General features: G+C 49.2%; 5 protein-coding genes across 5 annotated transcripts; 1 reads left to right on the forward strand and 4 right to left on the reverse strand.

The window, feature by feature from the left end:
* Positions 1–2,022: 2,022 nt before the first annotated feature.
* Positions 2,023–3,261, forward strand: BP5553_06592 (Uncharacterized protein; the record flags this gene model as incomplete). Its single annotated transcript, XM_032015215.1, has 4 exons — positions 2,023–2,175; positions 2,227–2,484; positions 2,545–3,109; positions 3,206–3,261. The coding sequence occupies 4 exons, from the start codon at positions 2,023–2,025 to the stop codon at positions 3,259–3,261; spliced, it is 1,032 nt and encodes a 343-aa protein (XP_031868636.1).
* A 532-nt stretch (positions 3,262–3,793) lies between these two features.
* BP5553_06593 (Carbohydrate esterase family 4 protein) lies at positions 3,794–4,471 on the reverse strand (the record flags this gene model as incomplete). The annotated part of the gene is made up of 1 exon (XM_032015216.1): positions 3,794–4,471. One exon carries the CDS (start codon positions 4,469–4,471, stop codon positions 3,794–3,796), a length of 678 nt encoding a protein of 225 aa, XP_031868637.1.
* A 1,130-nt stretch (positions 4,472–5,601) lies between these two features.
* Positions 5,602–6,945, reverse strand: BP5553_06594 (putative NAD-dependent deacetylase sirtuin-2; the record flags this gene model as incomplete). The annotated part of the gene is made up of 1 exon (XM_032015217.1): positions 5,602–6,945. One exon carries the CDS (start codon positions 6,943–6,945, stop codon positions 5,602–5,604), a length of 1,344 nt encoding a protein of 447 aa, XP_031868638.1.
* A 662-nt stretch (positions 6,946–7,607) lies between these two features.
* BP5553_06595 (uncharacterized protein) lies at positions 7,608–10,175 on the reverse strand (the record flags this gene model as incomplete). Its single annotated transcript, XM_032015218.1, has 1 exon — positions 7,608–10,175. One exon carries the CDS (start codon positions 10,173–10,175, stop codon positions 7,608–7,610), a length of 2,568 nt encoding a protein of 855 aa, XP_031868639.1.
* A 2,033-nt stretch (positions 10,176–12,208) lies between these two features.
* On the reverse strand, positions 12,209–12,586 carry BP5553_06596 (uncharacterized protein; the record flags this gene model as incomplete). The annotated part of the gene is made up of 1 exon (XM_032015219.1): positions 12,209–12,586. The coding sequence occupies one exon, from the start codon at positions 12,584–12,586 to the stop codon at positions 12,209–12,211; it is 378 nt and encodes a 125-aa protein (XP_031868640.1).
* Positions 12,587–16,112: the final 3,526 nt, after the last annotated feature.

Here is a 16,112-nt window from a genome sequence, read left to right on the forward strand (position 1 = left end):
GTGGTCAGCGGCTAATTTTAGCCACACCAGCTTGCAGAGTTCTACGAAGTAGACGTAGCACTTATTATCCGTAGCCGAAAGAATGGTTTGAGTTTTCTTGCGCTTGTGAAGTTTGTCCCAATTTCTCTTGCAAGTTATCCTGTTCTAATCTCTATTCTGTGGCTATGGCTGTAGCTGTGGTAGGAGGACTTGCCTTGGGCTGGAACCGCTATGCTATTCGAGACCTTCCACACTATATATTAGTAAATAATACAGCAGATCCAACACGAGGAGGCTGAGAATACGGCCCAGTCTACGAGAAGGCCCTAGTCGAGACGTCACTCAACTTCTTCACGGCAAATGTGAGGTGAGTGAATGATCTATCGCGACGGACATCTTGCTTGAATCTCAAATTTCTAGATTTTTGCCTAGTCTGAGATTTGGTATCTGGGAATCGATTCAATGGCATTTCCTGATCTCGCCGGATCCTCGCGCCATAGGTTCGCCCAAGCCGGCTTTGCCCCCCTGTACTATAACTTGTCATCACACCTGAATTATAACTTGTCATCACACCTGAATTATAACTTGTCATCACGCCTGATTCATAATACAGTTTTGCCGGGTGGCCCAAGGGGTGATTTTCAACGCAGACCAGGATCGGTATAGCTACTTTTGTCGGACCAAAGCGTTGACATCCACCCTTCCCACTAAGTCTCAACTTGCACGTCCACATCTTAGACTCGAATCGTAGTTTTAAGTGTGCCCTTCACCTACAAAGAGGCCTCCAGCTCGACTCGAACACGGACCTCGCCCCATCTTGCTTAGACACACGGCGGCGGGAACATTTCTACAATTGCCGCATTTATCGGCGCAGAATGGCAACCTGGACATCGACAAAACTATTTTCAGAGATGCATTAGACTGGCATTCTTGGTGTTTAGTGCAATCGGGGGTTTTTGCATCCTTAAGCTTACCTTAGCTGCTCCTGGCAAGTTGCTCGCACTACCCTCAAACACCACACATTTAACCATCGCATCTTTGGTGAGTGGCGAGAGGTGTTCAAGAACCAGTTGCTCAATACACTGACTGGAGTTTATTATATCCAAGCACGCGTAGTCGCCCTTCGGGCATTTGTCTTGGACTTCTTGAGCGCTGACGTCCACGCCCGCTAGCACGAAGCATAGAGCAACCAGGTTGATCCCAAAGCGCATTGTTCGTGAGTTGAGGTCTTTGTATTTCTTAAGATAACTTCTTTAAAAACCAAGGGTAACAAATTCACGACGTTGCCTATTATATATATCTCCTCTACGCATCTTGATCAATCCCGGGAATCCCTACCCTATACATTTTCTTGCTGGTAAATTACTCCGATATAGTATGCACAAGGGTTAATGTCCTATTAAGGTCGAGATATAGTATCATTGACCCTATTAAATTAGCCGGCTGATATGGTTAAACCTTCGGCTGCTGGATAGCGGTTTATGATTTGTGATTCTGGTGTTGAAGGTTGAAAGTATCTGCGAACTGTTGATTACTGCGGATACAGATTAACCATAGGACAATAGCCTGGGTGAAGTTTTCCCCCAGGGCACACGGGCACACCTAGTACGAAACCGAACAAATCTTTGGCGAGGACGCCAGGGTACTTGTCGATCCTGGTTACGCATCCTTCACAACCTTCCGCTATATTGCAGCTGCATCGGCAGTAGATGACGTTTCGATATTGAGCTGACAGTTCTTCCGCGTCGCCGCAAAGACATTTAATTTGCACTACACGCTTTCAATATCTGCAGTGCCGCCTATAGGATGAGCCATATAATAAACTGTCATCCTCTCGCCGTTCTCGGACTTTATATTTGGCCTTCGAGCAGTTAATATAGGTGGGTCCATATCAGATATCCTAGGGTTTGAGGCACTTGGCAAGACTTATTGAGAAGCCCCACATGAACTTTGTTCTCACACATGGTCTCCTACAGTTATCTTCCTCTTGTGATGTTGATCTTCATTATTCCTTAAAATCAAAGTACAAGTCGGCGACACAAGATGCAGTGGACCACGCTCCTTACTCTGGCGCTCGCTGCACCTAGCAGTGCAGTGGTTCGATTCCATTGCTCCCAGCTAGTAGTTGAGAGACTTGACCCCTTGGTTAACCCGGGTTCAAGCCCATCCAGCCATGTCCATCAAATAGTTGGCGGTGTTCGTAAACCGACCCTTAGCACTATTTCAATCCCTAACAGCTACTAATAGGACTCCTTTAATGCTACCATGGATCCCAAAAAAGATATGCCAGGCGAATCGACTTGCACGAGTTGCCAATTTAGTGAGGACTTCTCCAACTACTGGACCGCGGTCCTCTATTTCCGCGCACAGAACGGGAGCTACAAGCGCGTTCCTCAACTCGGAAACAATCAGTTTACAGATGCCATTGGCGGTTTGACTGTCTACTATATGCAGGATCCTATTTATGATTCGGGACAAAAGTCCAAGGTCACGGCATTCCAGCCCGTAAGTCGCTAGAATAAAGTCCTCCCGAGGCATTCTGATTCTAGATATTAATAAAAACAGGGATTTCGCATGTTTATTGGGGATATTTATGCAAGAACCTTAGCAGAAGCTGCCCGCTTCCGCCAATTAACTTACACCTGCTTAGACACCTTTGTTACTCGGGCTCCGGAGATCATGGCATTTCCTAACCGCCCTTGCAAGGAGGGTATTATGACCTCTATCCGGTTTCCAACGTGTTGGGACGGCAAGAACCTTGATAGCCCCGATCATATGTCACATATGAGCTATCCTGAGACCGGAACCTTTGAGAGTGCTGGACCTTGCCCATCAACGCATCCCGTACGTACTTCGCAAGTCATGTTCGAGGTCGTCTGGGACACAAAGCCGTTCAACGACCTTGAGTGGCCTAAGGATGGAAGCAATCCCTTCGTCTGGTCGTTCGGTGATGCAACTGGCTATGCCAATCATGCCGATTACGTTTTTGGCTGGAAGGACGACGCCTTGCAGAGAATATTGGACACTCCTTGCTATTTTAACTGCACTGAGGCTGGTTCTAAGATGCAATCGGTCGCAAGTATGAACAATTGCACACAAAAGCGAAGAGTTGACGAGGATATTGATAGCTGTAAGTTACAAATATCTATTTACTGTTTTTTGTTATATTATACTTGACCTTTAGGCTTTAGTAGCATTTGCTAACTATATATCTTCGATTTCTTAGGGCTCCAAGTTCTCCCCGGCGGGTACCAAGCTGAATACGGTCCCACCTCTGCGTAAATGCGTCGCACGTTACCAATTGACAGGCGAAATATAATTCCGAAATCCATCCATTTGCAGCACCTAGAAGGATATGTTTGGCTGCCTGTTTATATGCTTTTGTAGCCTAGCAACTAGATTTGACAATAGTCAAGTTGCCTTTGTGTGCGACCCTTATTTTGAAGCTACTTATGTGGGATATCCAGATACAAATGCTGTAACGATGAATTGAATAGTTGAGGCGGATGGAATAAGGGGTGTGGCGGCTTTGTACAGGAATGCCTCGGATACTGGGGGGCCATAATTGGAGATGTTGTTGGCAAAGATCCTGGAAGGCTTTTCTTCATCACAACACCAAAATACTTGGCTTTCTTTCGCCGAGATGTTCGGACGTAGGGCGGATCTTGGTGTCAAAATTTTCAATCCGGATTTTATCGTTCAGAATTTCAGATCGACCGCAATCCTGCACTCTTGAATTCTAATGTGAAGCCTCTCGGGATGCAGCATATATCGTAAAGTCGAAAACAGCGGCGGTCCAGCGGAAACGCCAACCTCATAACTTAACCTCCAATTCATCCTTAATCCGCATTAGAGTCCCCAAATTCACAGCTTCCCACTCCTTCGCCTCCAAACCCTCAAGCACCAATCTCACTTGCTGAGTCGAGTATTCCCTCCTATCATGCATGATAATAATGCCTCCAGGCCTCAACCGACTTAACACATGCGCCGCATTAATCCTTGGATTGTGAATCTGCGGATCATGTGGGTAGATGCTCCCCAGAACAACCCAATATCCCAAGGCCTTGACTTTCTCGACCATTGCGGAATTAAAAAAGCCTGAGCCAGGGCGGAAATACTTCGCCCCTTTATCATTGGCCGGAATAATAGCTTCCACTTCTTTAACCTGTCTCTCGAGTTCGGAAAGTGGGAGCGAAACACTAGGCTCATCTTCCCACGCGTGGTTTCCTATCTCGTGACCTTCCGCCAGCATCCGTTCCAGAATATTCTTAGAACCTTCAAATGAGGATAATTGGCTGCCGATGATAAAGAATGTTGCTGTTGCATTATGCGACTTGAGCAGGTCAAGGATGGCGCCTGTATGGGTGGAGGGCGCGTCGTCTATTGTGAGTGCTACGACGCGCTGGGATGCTGGCAATGGGAGATGGAAAAGCACGGAAGGATATTTCCACTGAAAATAGGTGATGAGGAGGTTAGGAGGTTTATAGACCATATATGCAAGCAGAAATATAATGAGCCCTAGGACGAGCAAAATGAGAAAGAGAGTTCTGATCATCCTGCGGCGCCTTCTTGGGCCCCGGCACGGGAACCGAAGCCCAACAACCATGAAGCAGAATCGATAGAGGCGTAGAGGCGATTTGGTGGCGAGATGTCGAGGATAACTGGATTCATCTGGTTGAGACTGAGTGTGAGCAGGAAATTCTCAACCAACCGCCCCTTGACGAATTGATGTTCGATGTGCCTCCGGTCCATGCCACTAGCTCCGGGAACATGCGTGCTTGGCAGTCTTAGGTGCACCGGCCGGCTTCCAACTGCCGGATTTCCCAACATCAACATCAACACCTCAAAAGGAAGTTCTGTAGATATAATTTCTTATTAAATTTCCTTTTAGATGAGAATTATGTCTAGGTTTGAGAGCTGAGGACGCAATGGCACGGTTTGCAGGCAACAATTTTCCAGGGACGCCATAGGACGCCAAGACCATCATGTGCAACAGAGCCTGAGCCTTCGTGAGGGGCAGCCTCGTTAGCGAAAAATAAAACGCATCTCAAGATTGAATATTAATTATTCCTCCTGCTTCTTCCTTAACATAGTGGGCTAGTCCTTCGTCAATCAAGCCGCGAAAACTTGAATGGGAATGCGAAGGTTGCTATGAGTCTCCGAAAACGGGTAGGGGCGGCAATCTACCTAGCTACTCTACTCGGTAGATAGTCTTGAACTCCGTATACAAACCACAAAGAAATTTAGCTGCAAATTATAAGGATTAAAAAGGAATTTCACTTGCAAATAGAACATTATAAAATATCCAGGGCATTAACATTCTCGCAAGGGAGGTAGGAGGTTAAGCTATTTCGATAACCAGCCCTTTCTTAACCCCCCTGATATTGCTCTCTAGGAGTTGACATTCTTAACAGTACTGCCTAGGTAAACCCTATCTCGAAATCATGCAGAGGATAGATAGGTGTTTCAAGCAGCTAAGGCTGCGTGAGTAGAGGTAAGGTGATAGACTGCACGTGAATCCGGGGTGAGGATGGGGCGAGGGCCACCTGCCATAAGAATTGTTGGGATTCAAGTTCCATAACAACCTGACGTGACTCCAACAACCTTGATTCCTTTTCTAACTCAAAACTTGGGGAACGGGATCGTTCCCTCGTCGTCATCTATCGGCTCGTCGTCTATCGGCTTGTTGTGCAGAAGTATGAGATCTAAAGTTGATAGATCATCAGATGTCGCGGGCTTCTTCTCTGAATGACCTTTCGGCACGGTCACGATGGGATCTGGTGACGGATTATCGTTTGGTGTTGGAGGCGGCTCTGATACTCCATCCTTCATTCTCCCTGGTACGTCTGAAGCTTGAGCAAGTCGAGTAGAAGTTGGATAAGAGTCATCTGCCGCTTCCAGTTTCAACCCCTTTCCTTCGGGTTGTGCCGGCCCAGCAAGCAAATCATTTACTCGTTGGGTATGATCCTTCGATATCTGAAGCGATGCATCGACGTCTCGGGTCAGCTTCTCGATTTCTGCTTCAAGCACCTCGTCCTTGGACATGGCTTTCCTCTGTTCTCTTAACCGTGCTGCTTCCTGCTCTTTGACCTTCCCGCCGACTTCCAGCCACATTCCTTCAAGCTCGTCACGCCACCCCAAAGCGTCAGCGAGCTTTCTAACCCCTTCGTCACAATCCCCAAGTATAACAACGTCGTCCGGCCGACTACCAAAATCCCCCACGATCTCCTTGTTGATCAAGACTCGTGGCACGCCCTCCCGCGCAAATTGTGGTAGGCTTGCAAATGGGTGAACCGATAGACTAGTTCCCATCACAATGAGCAGATCCGCCGTAGCTGGTACTCCCCGATTTTGAAAGAACGAGTCAGGGAGAGCTTCACCGAAGAATACAATATCAGGCTTAACCAGCCCATTGCACTGCGGGACAATACAATGCGGAGCTTTACCATTCTCAATAGCCTTGCGCATGAGATCATCAGGAAAATCAGACTTGCAGTCAATGCACCGCTGCGTCGCAAAGCTACCATGAGCTTCCACGATCTTATCTCCAGGCACACCAGCCCTCCGCTCCAGAGTGTCGATATTCTGGGTGAACAACATCTGGAGCATGGACTTCTCCTCCAGCAGCGCCACAAAGGAATGCGCCACCGTTGGAAAGAACTTGCCGGGATATAATTCTTTTGCCAGGACATAGAACGGATCCGGGTTTTGCCGGAAGTAGGATATATCAAATACTGCTTCAGCAAATGGGAGATCCAGGCGAGCGAGGTTGGCATAAAGTCCCGTGTCTGGGGAGCGGAAGTCGGGGATTCCTGCTGACGTAGAGATTCCCGCGCCTGTCATGACCACGATTTTCTTTGGAGTCCCATCTTTGATGTATTCTGCTACAGCCTCAAGGGACCGCGATGATAGCGTCTTTGTAGGCGTGTTCGAATCGATCTGTTCATGGGAGTTCTCTTGTCCCATTTTGGCACGTTGGTGGAGGTTGCCTTGGCCTCGATGTTGGCTGTGGCGAGGTTTGTGCTTGCGCCCTATTTTGACGGCTGCCTATGTGATGCTGCTGGGATTTTAATTCAAGAGTACGTATCTCCTATGATAGATATTTTTCTATTGATTGCTGATATCGAAAATCCCTACTCGCTGGGAGTTATGCTGTTAGATGTAAGAAAAGTTATGATGTACTTCGTACTGTTGGTAGAGTGTGATGGTGGGGATTGAATGGTGGCGCAGGTAAAGCTTAGTCATCAGACACCGTTTTCATTTTCAACAGTGGTTACCATCGTCTCGGTGCCACTCTACCGCATCCTTATCGATATATCAGAGAAGAGCATACACGTTATAAGTTAAATGCCGATCCAAGGTGAAATATTTTGAGATCTTTAAGGAGACCTTAGCTCGTCAAGCTAAGACAAAGAATAGTTTACAAATTGTCCCACCCCATTTTATCCTACATGTCCTATAATCTGTTCAATGAGCAGAGATAAATGCCCATATCCGTACACCATGACCTTTCCCAATGCATACAGCAACCAAACATAGACCCCTTTTTTAAGCATACACAGTGTTGTACAAGAGCAGCGTCGTCAAAACGGATCTCCTATCGTATAAACAAGCCCCGTGCATATCTCCTATATGTCATCCTCCCCAATAGGCTTCTTCTCCTTGTAAATCCTACCACCCTTCGTTCTCTTCTCGGGCCTCACGAATTTCGTACGGCTTCTCGCTTCCTGGATGCCCTGGAAGCCCTCTGGGCCCATGAGCACTTCGAATTCATTCTTCTTCGCCTTCTTCCCACCCTTGCCCATTCTCCCATCTCGGATACCCTTCACTTTCCCGCCTTTGCCCCCGTCTTCAATCGATCTCCCAAGTCTCGGTGACCTTAAAACCCTGGTCTTGGCTCCTAACGCCCAGAGATCCCCCCAGGCTGACTTCCGAGCATCGCGGTAGGCCGGCTTGCTGAAGCTTTTGGGAACGGTCCACCGTTCTAACTTGCCAGAGGGCGTGCATAGGTCTAGCGTGACATGTCCACGTCGTTTTAGAGGGGGCAAGACAGCGCGGGGGAGCGAAAGAGCATTGAACGTGACAGTGCTAGTTGCATCTCCACCAACTTCGGACTGGGGAAGGTCATGATCTTCGTAGCCCTCAAAGGCTTGGTCCGTGGCTGCATCGCCTTGAAGGAGCGGGGACTCAGCCTTCCTAGCATCGTCGCCACGTCGAACAGCTATATAACTGTATTTGATATCTTCGTGGTTCCGCAGCGACGCACCTAGAACTTGTTGTAAATAAGGGGGACGAATAAAGCGCTGGCTAAAATGACAGAAATCCTTTCTCCCGGAGCTGAGGCCTGGCGTTAGGTACATAGGGCACTTTGAGTGGTTGGTGCACGGCGCTATGATCATGCCATCTTCCTTTTCGGCGAATCGGGCTTTTTCTGATGCTCGTGATTCAATCTCGTTCTCGGTGGCAGTATCCCCTGGCGACGAGATATATTTCTCCAGAAGTTGCTCTCGGGCACCGGCAATCGCTTCGAAGCCCCTAGGCACGCCTTTCTCAATGAGAATAAGGACGCCTCCATTGGGATCTAGGAGAGACCAGAGGTTTTGCACCATATTCTTCCGTCGGAAATCCTCCTTTAGGCGAAATAGAGTATGCGGGGCGATAATAACATCGTAAGTCTTCCGGCCCTGTGCTGCAGCGCCATCAACATGTGCCGATGACCTAGACGAATGGACATAATCAGGAAGACGAGGCAGAAAGGTGGTGTTCTCCAACAGCCCTGAGACTCGATGCCGTAGGGTGTCGGCGCCGACAAGAACTGTCGTCTTCCCAGTCGGCGGATTTGGGCCACGAACGATGCCTTCCTCGCTCATCACATCCCATTCAGCTTGTGCAATTTCACGCCATGCCACTGCACCAGCTCCTCCTGCACCAGCATCCAGTACTCTGGCACTTCCATTTTTCCGGAGAAGTAGATCACGAAGCCAACTAGATCCCAGTCTCTTCCGAACTTCTACCAACGTGCCCACAACGGGGGCATATATACCGGGCATAACAGCACTGATATATGTATCGGCCTCTATCTCGGTCATCCGGTGCTGGGAAGCATCCAGCGCAATATGGGTTTGGGGGAGATGTTTTTTGGATGCCCGCGTTGATGGTGAGTTGGGAAGACCTGGGCCGCCAAACAGTTTCTCTGCTGCTTCTGAGATATGCTTCATACTGGTTCGCTCCAACAGCTCAGAGATGGGTTCGATGAGCTGTTCATGTGGCAATGAAATGGTCGTGGGGAAGGTTCCTGATCGGCCGGTCATGGTATGCGGATGTGTTCGAAGGGTATTGGAGTCGAGGTATGCATCTGGCTCGCGTTCTTCGCCCTCTTCATCCTCCTCGATATCTTCCTCGTATTCCTCCTCAATATAATCCTCCTCTTCCTCTTCCTCCTCAGCCGGTCGTGCTTCCATCGCAGCCATATCCTTCTGTAACCGCGCAATTGCATCGATCTCCCGTTGATTCCTGCCCTGGACGTATACTTCCTCACGTTCGGCCGCCAAAGCATTCTCATCAACGCCCAGGGCAATATCAGACACAGCACCATCCAATAACTCATTACCAGGGAACTCATTCCCCTGGGGACCACCCAAACCCAACGCATTTGCCACCTCACACACCTCTGCCAGTTCCTGAACAGCTTTATGAGGAAAGGATAATTCAGGATCGAGTTCAATCTCTTCAAACTCCCCATCTGCATTCTCCCTCAAAAGCACATTACGCACAACCTCCTCCTGAACCTCCTCCTCCCCACCCGGCAGATACTCCAAATCATCCGCCATCGTTTCTCGCAGCGGTGCCCCATACAGACGTTCATATAGTATGTATTCCTCCGCAGACAGATAATCCTTGGGCAGAGTCTCTCCAAACGTCTGCCGCGCCTCTCTCACCACCGCCTCGATATCCGGAACTGACGCGCCAGATAGCTGGGATTCCACATCCTTAGAAGATCGCGCCCCCGATGTAAAACGCCGAGTAGAAGCGTAGTGGTCAAGACGAACAGTTCGTTGATGATGAGGGCGCAGAGAAGTGCTGTTGTATCGCGCGGAATTATTCGTCCTCGGTCTCGTGAATCCGTTCTCGAATAGCGATAGTAGCTGCAGACGGCATGATTGACAGGCCCTTGGGACCTTGCGCGCCGTCAGCATGATGAATAGTCGATGAGGGAAATCGAGATTGGGGATTTGCAGGTTTGGGAGGTAACTATGGATGAGATTTTGGGAGCTCCCCAGACGATGAATTGCCTCAGGCTTCTAGGCGAGACGGCGGCATTCAACTAGAAAAATTAGATTTTTACATTGACGTGGAATCATATCATGACCTACAAGTCCTCTGTTGTATCAAGATGCAAGTTATATATCCTTTAGGTTGCTGCTCATTTAATCTAAAGGATTATTAGATGCGTTAAGAGCCCATAACGCCTCAGTGAGGCAGCATGCATCTCAAGTCCCTCTTACCCAAGTCCCTCGCCACGAATATTTCTATGTGCAGCTCCTCCATCATCTACTCAATCAGCAGTATATTTCCCAGTTCGTTTTTGCCATGTATACTTCGTACCATACTTGTATTACGATTTCATCGCGCGAATATTTACTGCCCATCTCATTACCCCTTTTCTTTGCGTATCCATCCCTCATTATCACCAGAGGTCTAATTGCAAGCAGAAAGCACCGGCGACCAATCATATGTTTGCAATTACACTACACCATGTACCTACCATACAGCTGCTTTGACCTACACCATCTATCTACGAAACTTCAAAACCGTAGTCGGAAGTAAGAAGGAGCACATCAGGAATAATAACCTAGATGTCCAAGTGTCGGCATAGTCATATGTTTATGTTTAGTCCACTGCCTTCTATTTACATGACCAAACAATACCCTAGCTAGCAGATGCAATTTTCTACGATTATTCTGAACATGGATAAGCAGCCTTGCGAGCTTGTTTTCAGTTGCTTGGGTTTTAATAGTATTAGAGCCATGTAAACGTTGAAGTTTCATTGTCAGCAGAGGCAGCGAAGCGCATCAAGTCTATGCAAAATGCGATCATATACCAGCAATGCATCTCGTCCAAAAACCAGAGCTGCACCATCAAGCGAAAATTAAAAAAGGTGTTTGCAAAGCGATATATTTGCAATCTCAATCCAGCTATCTACAATCAAGCCACCCTTCCCCTCAGATATCAACTCAAAGGAAAAAGGTAGCGAACCAGCAAAACTATGAATAAACAAAGCAAATGAGGTAACGGGCAATAAGTGCGCGCGGTTCAACCCTCGATATTCTCAAACCGACCGTGACTGTGCTGCGGCGAGTATACGACAAAAGGGGGCACCAGGCTTCTAACTCTCTTTTCTCATCGCATCCAGCAGAGCTTTTTCGAACAATAGCTCCACATTGCTGTCGACGGATGCACCGCCATAGAACGCCTCCCCACCGCGGTGGTCACCGAATAAAACATTTCTCCATCTCAAATGAGCTCAGATCTCCTTTCTCCTCGTCCCCTTAAAATATGTCCATCAGCTACCAAGCACAAAAAACACCAAGCTCACCAGGAGATCTCCGCGTCGCAAAAGTCGCAATATAGGTGCCCTTGGGGTATCAAGTGAACCGCGCAAAGGGCGAGAAAGGGGATTCAGCACAAGGCCGAAATAATAACGCACATCGGAGGTTGAAAAAGAAGGGCGAAGGTTGAAAGATGTGTTGAAAAGCGATGTGCGTGTATACGGGGTATGGGCGAATTGAAATATTGGTGCTTTTATGCGTTCGATTATTTCTCGTCGACCAACACCAGCAAAAAGACCAAGTCAAATGTCGTCGGAAAGGCTCATACATCAGATGCAACTAACGTGAAGCGCGTGAGAGCGAGATCGAGAGGGCGGGGGGCGAATATGCACAAAAGAGTAGGAGTATCAAGTCGTCAAGCCGTAAAATGTCTGCGTCGCGCAAAAGGCGAAGGAGACCCGTAAAGAACGAGGGCAGATGATCGCATCGTCGAGTTCGGATGAAAGTAATCGCAAATCGTGTTCGAGGTGGGAAATACCCAGTCTTCGCATTCCGGGCGGCAATTGCTGCTGCAAGGTACCAACAGCTGCAAGGTACCCGGCGCACAAACAGAATGCCGAGAGCTGGGTTACGGGATCAACGACACACTTCCCATTCCCACTCAACTGCTACGATGCGCTTTATAGCAAGGCGGCGGCCAACATGGCCAACAGACCTGCGCTGCCGGCGTACATGTTGTTCAGGCTCGATGCGCCGTTCGTGGGAACGGGTGCGAGAGTTGCTGAGGGATTGGTGGGGACCAGGAGAGAGCTGACGGCGGTGCCGGTGACCTTGGAACCAGTTCCAACGGGGGCGGTGGGGCCAACTGCAGTGGTAGAGTTGGTTCCGTAGGTCGAGGTGACGGATGCGACGACTCTGGAGACCGTGATGGTTTTGGTGGAAGTCGCGGTCGCGGTCAGGGTCGTGGTCGAGTCGCCTGGCGCATTGGCCGCGGGTGCGTCTTGCGCAAGGGCGAGAAGAGGGAGCAAAAGCCCGGTTGCGACAGTGGAGAGGCGCATCTTGAATATATGTCGATCGAACTGTTGGGTGTGTGTAACGGTGGTGCGGGAGTGTTTATTGTCGGGGCAACGATGCGATGCGACAGGAATGTATAGGGCGGATCTGAGACGGAGATCGACGAATCGAACGATATATTCCTTCTATGGAAAAGAGCGACTGGGCTCTTGTGGGATGGACGATGGTATCGTGAATGTGAAGTTTGCGACAATGGTAACTGTCGGATGCGACGAAGTCGACGGTACGGTATGGGGTATCTCGAAAGAAGGAGTGTGGTGAATACAACGTTCTTGCGTGTATCTGATTTGTGTTTGTTGTTTGTAGTTTGCTTTGGGGTCGGTTGAAGAGAAGGATATGGTTCGGGGACGAGAGAGCAGGAGACTTTGCCAACGAAGTCTGTGTAGATTGGAGGATGGACGATGGATGGACGATGTGGAGAAGCAGAAGCAAAAGCAGACGCAGAAAGGCGGCGACGGTTGGAGTTTTAGGGATGCGCTGGGGGGGATTCGGGGCGTGGGCAGGGGGAAGGGACAGTGCCACTCGACCCTCGACACACTTCCTCGGGGGACAGCACGAGGATGGGCACGGCAGATTGCGCGCTCTCGACGATGTCTGGGCACTACGATGTATTGGGTCAACCATTATTAACGCCAGGTACAGGTACAGGCACAGGTACAGAGTGACGCAAGGCAGCTAATAAGATTTTCAACAGGATCGGCAGCATATTATTGCCACTACTCTACAGTAAGGATGCCATCGCCCAGGCTGGATCTGTTTGTCTGAATTCGCAAATTAAGCTTCCCTTTCTCTGTTCTCTATTCTCCCTTCAGCTCAGACCCAACTCCAACGGATTCAGATCTTCGGCGCTTCGGTCTGCGACAGGTTGAAACATCGTGAGGCGGTTTACTGGTGGTGGTTGATTCAAACCATCGTCGTCTCCAGAGCGAGATCCGGAGCCGGTGAGCGAGGGACTCCAGCTCCAGGCCGTGCAATACAAATACATGGGCGACAGAGGGTTGCTACAGGGCCTCTAGAGCCTACCGGGCCTCATTCCAGGACCCCCTCCAGGCTTCATCTTCATCTTCATCCTCCATCTCCCATCTTCCATCGTCCATCGTCCCCGGGATCGCCCCTCCGTGCTCAGGGCGCCTGAAATTGCCAGAGATTGCGCCGCGGGAGGAGGGAAAAGCCCTAACTCTAACTCAAACTCTAACTCGCTGGCAGCCACGATTCATGATTCACGATTCACGGCCATGATGGATTATTGATTGATTCCCTTGCTGGTCGTTCGTCCATGGTCATTGTCTGTTGTCTTGTCCCTCTCTTCAGTAGTCCCTCATTCCGAAGTACATTTGTTACTGTCCTTGCGTGCTTCTGATCGATCTGCTGTGATCTGATCTGATCTGATCTAATCTAAATCTCCCCCTCCTCTCGTCACACTTCTGCAATCTTAATTTTGTCTTTGCGCCCAGGACGGCGCATGGATGGCGCTGGGATCGAGTGAAACTGTCGTCGTCTCACTGGCCCATTCTGTTTTTAGTGCGCGCCGGTTCCTGAATTGTGTGCAGCCAGCGCTGTCAATAATGTCACGGTCAACTGTCACTCCTCTGTACTGCCTGTCACTCTGCTTGCCACTTTGCCTGTTCCTGGCGGTGCCTGGCAGCCATGACACTGGGATCCCGATTCCAGCGCCTTGGGAAAATCCTTTCCTTCGTCTTCTTTTTTCTCGCTTGTACGGTTCTGTAGAGGGTTACATTCGCCACATAAGGTTTGGTAAGGTTCTGTAAGGTTTTGCGCTCCAGACTCGCAAATCTCCACAGTATTCCACTTTCCACAATCCACAGTGCACATCCGCTCGGCAGCCCACTGTGGAGACTCTGGGGAGCAATCGATCGATAACCACCGAACGATTGGCGTTTCTACTACTCGCGATGCAAAAGGAAAACTCGGCGGAAAATCTCTGAATGCGACTTGCCGTTCGCCACGTACTATGCGTCGCACTCGTGGGCAACGAACGAAGTAGCCCCGACGGAAAAGCCCAACAGCCTCTCCAGCAACAAACCAACCCAACCTCGCCACGCAATTACACCCCGAGGGCTGATCCTGAACCAGAGCCACGTTTTCTTCCAACGCGAAAGGATCACCATCCCAAGAGCCACTACTTCATACTACGTACAACACCCTACTGGTCGCGTGAGGCGTGACATAGACTCGACCCCGTCCCCGAAGAAGGATTGGCGGTAAATAATCAAAATGCTCCCGTTATTAATAAAAAAGCATTCGCGCCAATGTTACCACGGAAATTGCGACATAAACAAATGAGCATGTCCAGCCTCCAGATTGTCCACACATTTAGCCGCCGCGCCCGTGGGAGAGGAATGAAATCATCTCATTTGGCAGCCTTCCGCCAGCCAGCACCACGGAGTAAATGTACCGCGCCCAGCGGACTAATGGCATTAGGTACGAAAGTACTGTACGTACCAACTTGGTCCAAGGCAGATTACAACCGATATAATTTTATCAAAGGTGTCATCGTTTCCAAAAACAGCTCGTTTCGCTCGCGCTTGCCGCCCCGGAGTGGCTGGGTCATAGGATTCCGTCGAAAAGACAATTTTAGAAACGTGGTACCCATACTGCTAACCCCCCTTCGTCAACGCAGTCATAGAGGAAGCGCGCTCGCCTCCTCAGCCTCAAATAGACAAAATATCTTACTCTGCATCACAGTACTGTCTATTTCCTCTCCCTCAATTATCGTATCCCCCTCTCAAGTCGCATCAACCAAAAAGTACCGGCGCGTCGTCATTGCTCCCTACCCGAACAAAAGTAGTTCATCTCATTTCACATAAAACACATTTGTTTCCGCACATCAAACCGCAAATGCCGCACTTTCTCGAAGCTAAAAACAAACATGAGACGAGCGAGAGCCAGGGGATTTGAAAATCACTCATTTTCTACGGACCCGGACCGACCACAGCGTATATCGTGAGCATTGGCCCTTCCGAGTCTAGAATTGTCTGTGTGTGCATGGTGTAGATCAGTGTGTTGCGTGTTTGCGTGTTTCGAGGATCCATCGTGAAGTTGCAGTAGAACTTTCCTTGCTTGTGTATATTTAGGTGTTTCGTGTTTATTGTTTGATACTTCGGTGGAATGTAATCGAACTAGTGCGCGGGCTCCTCGTTCTCTAGACGAATTGTTCAGGTTGGTAGTGCATGCCTTGGCTTCTGATGGATAGTGCTTTCACATGAGGTAATAAATGCTATACATGCGCTCCTCATTCCAGCGACCCAAAAAGTCCGCCGTTTCGTCCTCCCTGCCGTTTAGCGCTCATACGAAGTATCCATCATTCATAATATTTCACAGCTCGAGGCATTCCCGTACTACTGCATCTTGTTGTTTTGCAAGTCTATTCATATATATTCTTGGCAGCACAAGTTCGCATGCCATGGAGCCCAGCGGTTAGACGATCCGATCTCGGGATCGCGAGGAATCGACCCTTGGCGGTTGGCGGGCGGTACAAGATACAAGAAG

This window comes from Venustampulla echinocandica (assembly GCF_003357145.1).
Source record: "Venustampulla echinocandica strain BP 5553 chromosome Unknown scaffold_4, whole genome shotgun sequence".
Classification (NCBI taxonomy): Eukaryota; Fungi; Ascomycota; class Leotiomycetes; order Helotiales; family Pleuroascaceae; genus Venustampulla; species Venustampulla echinocandica.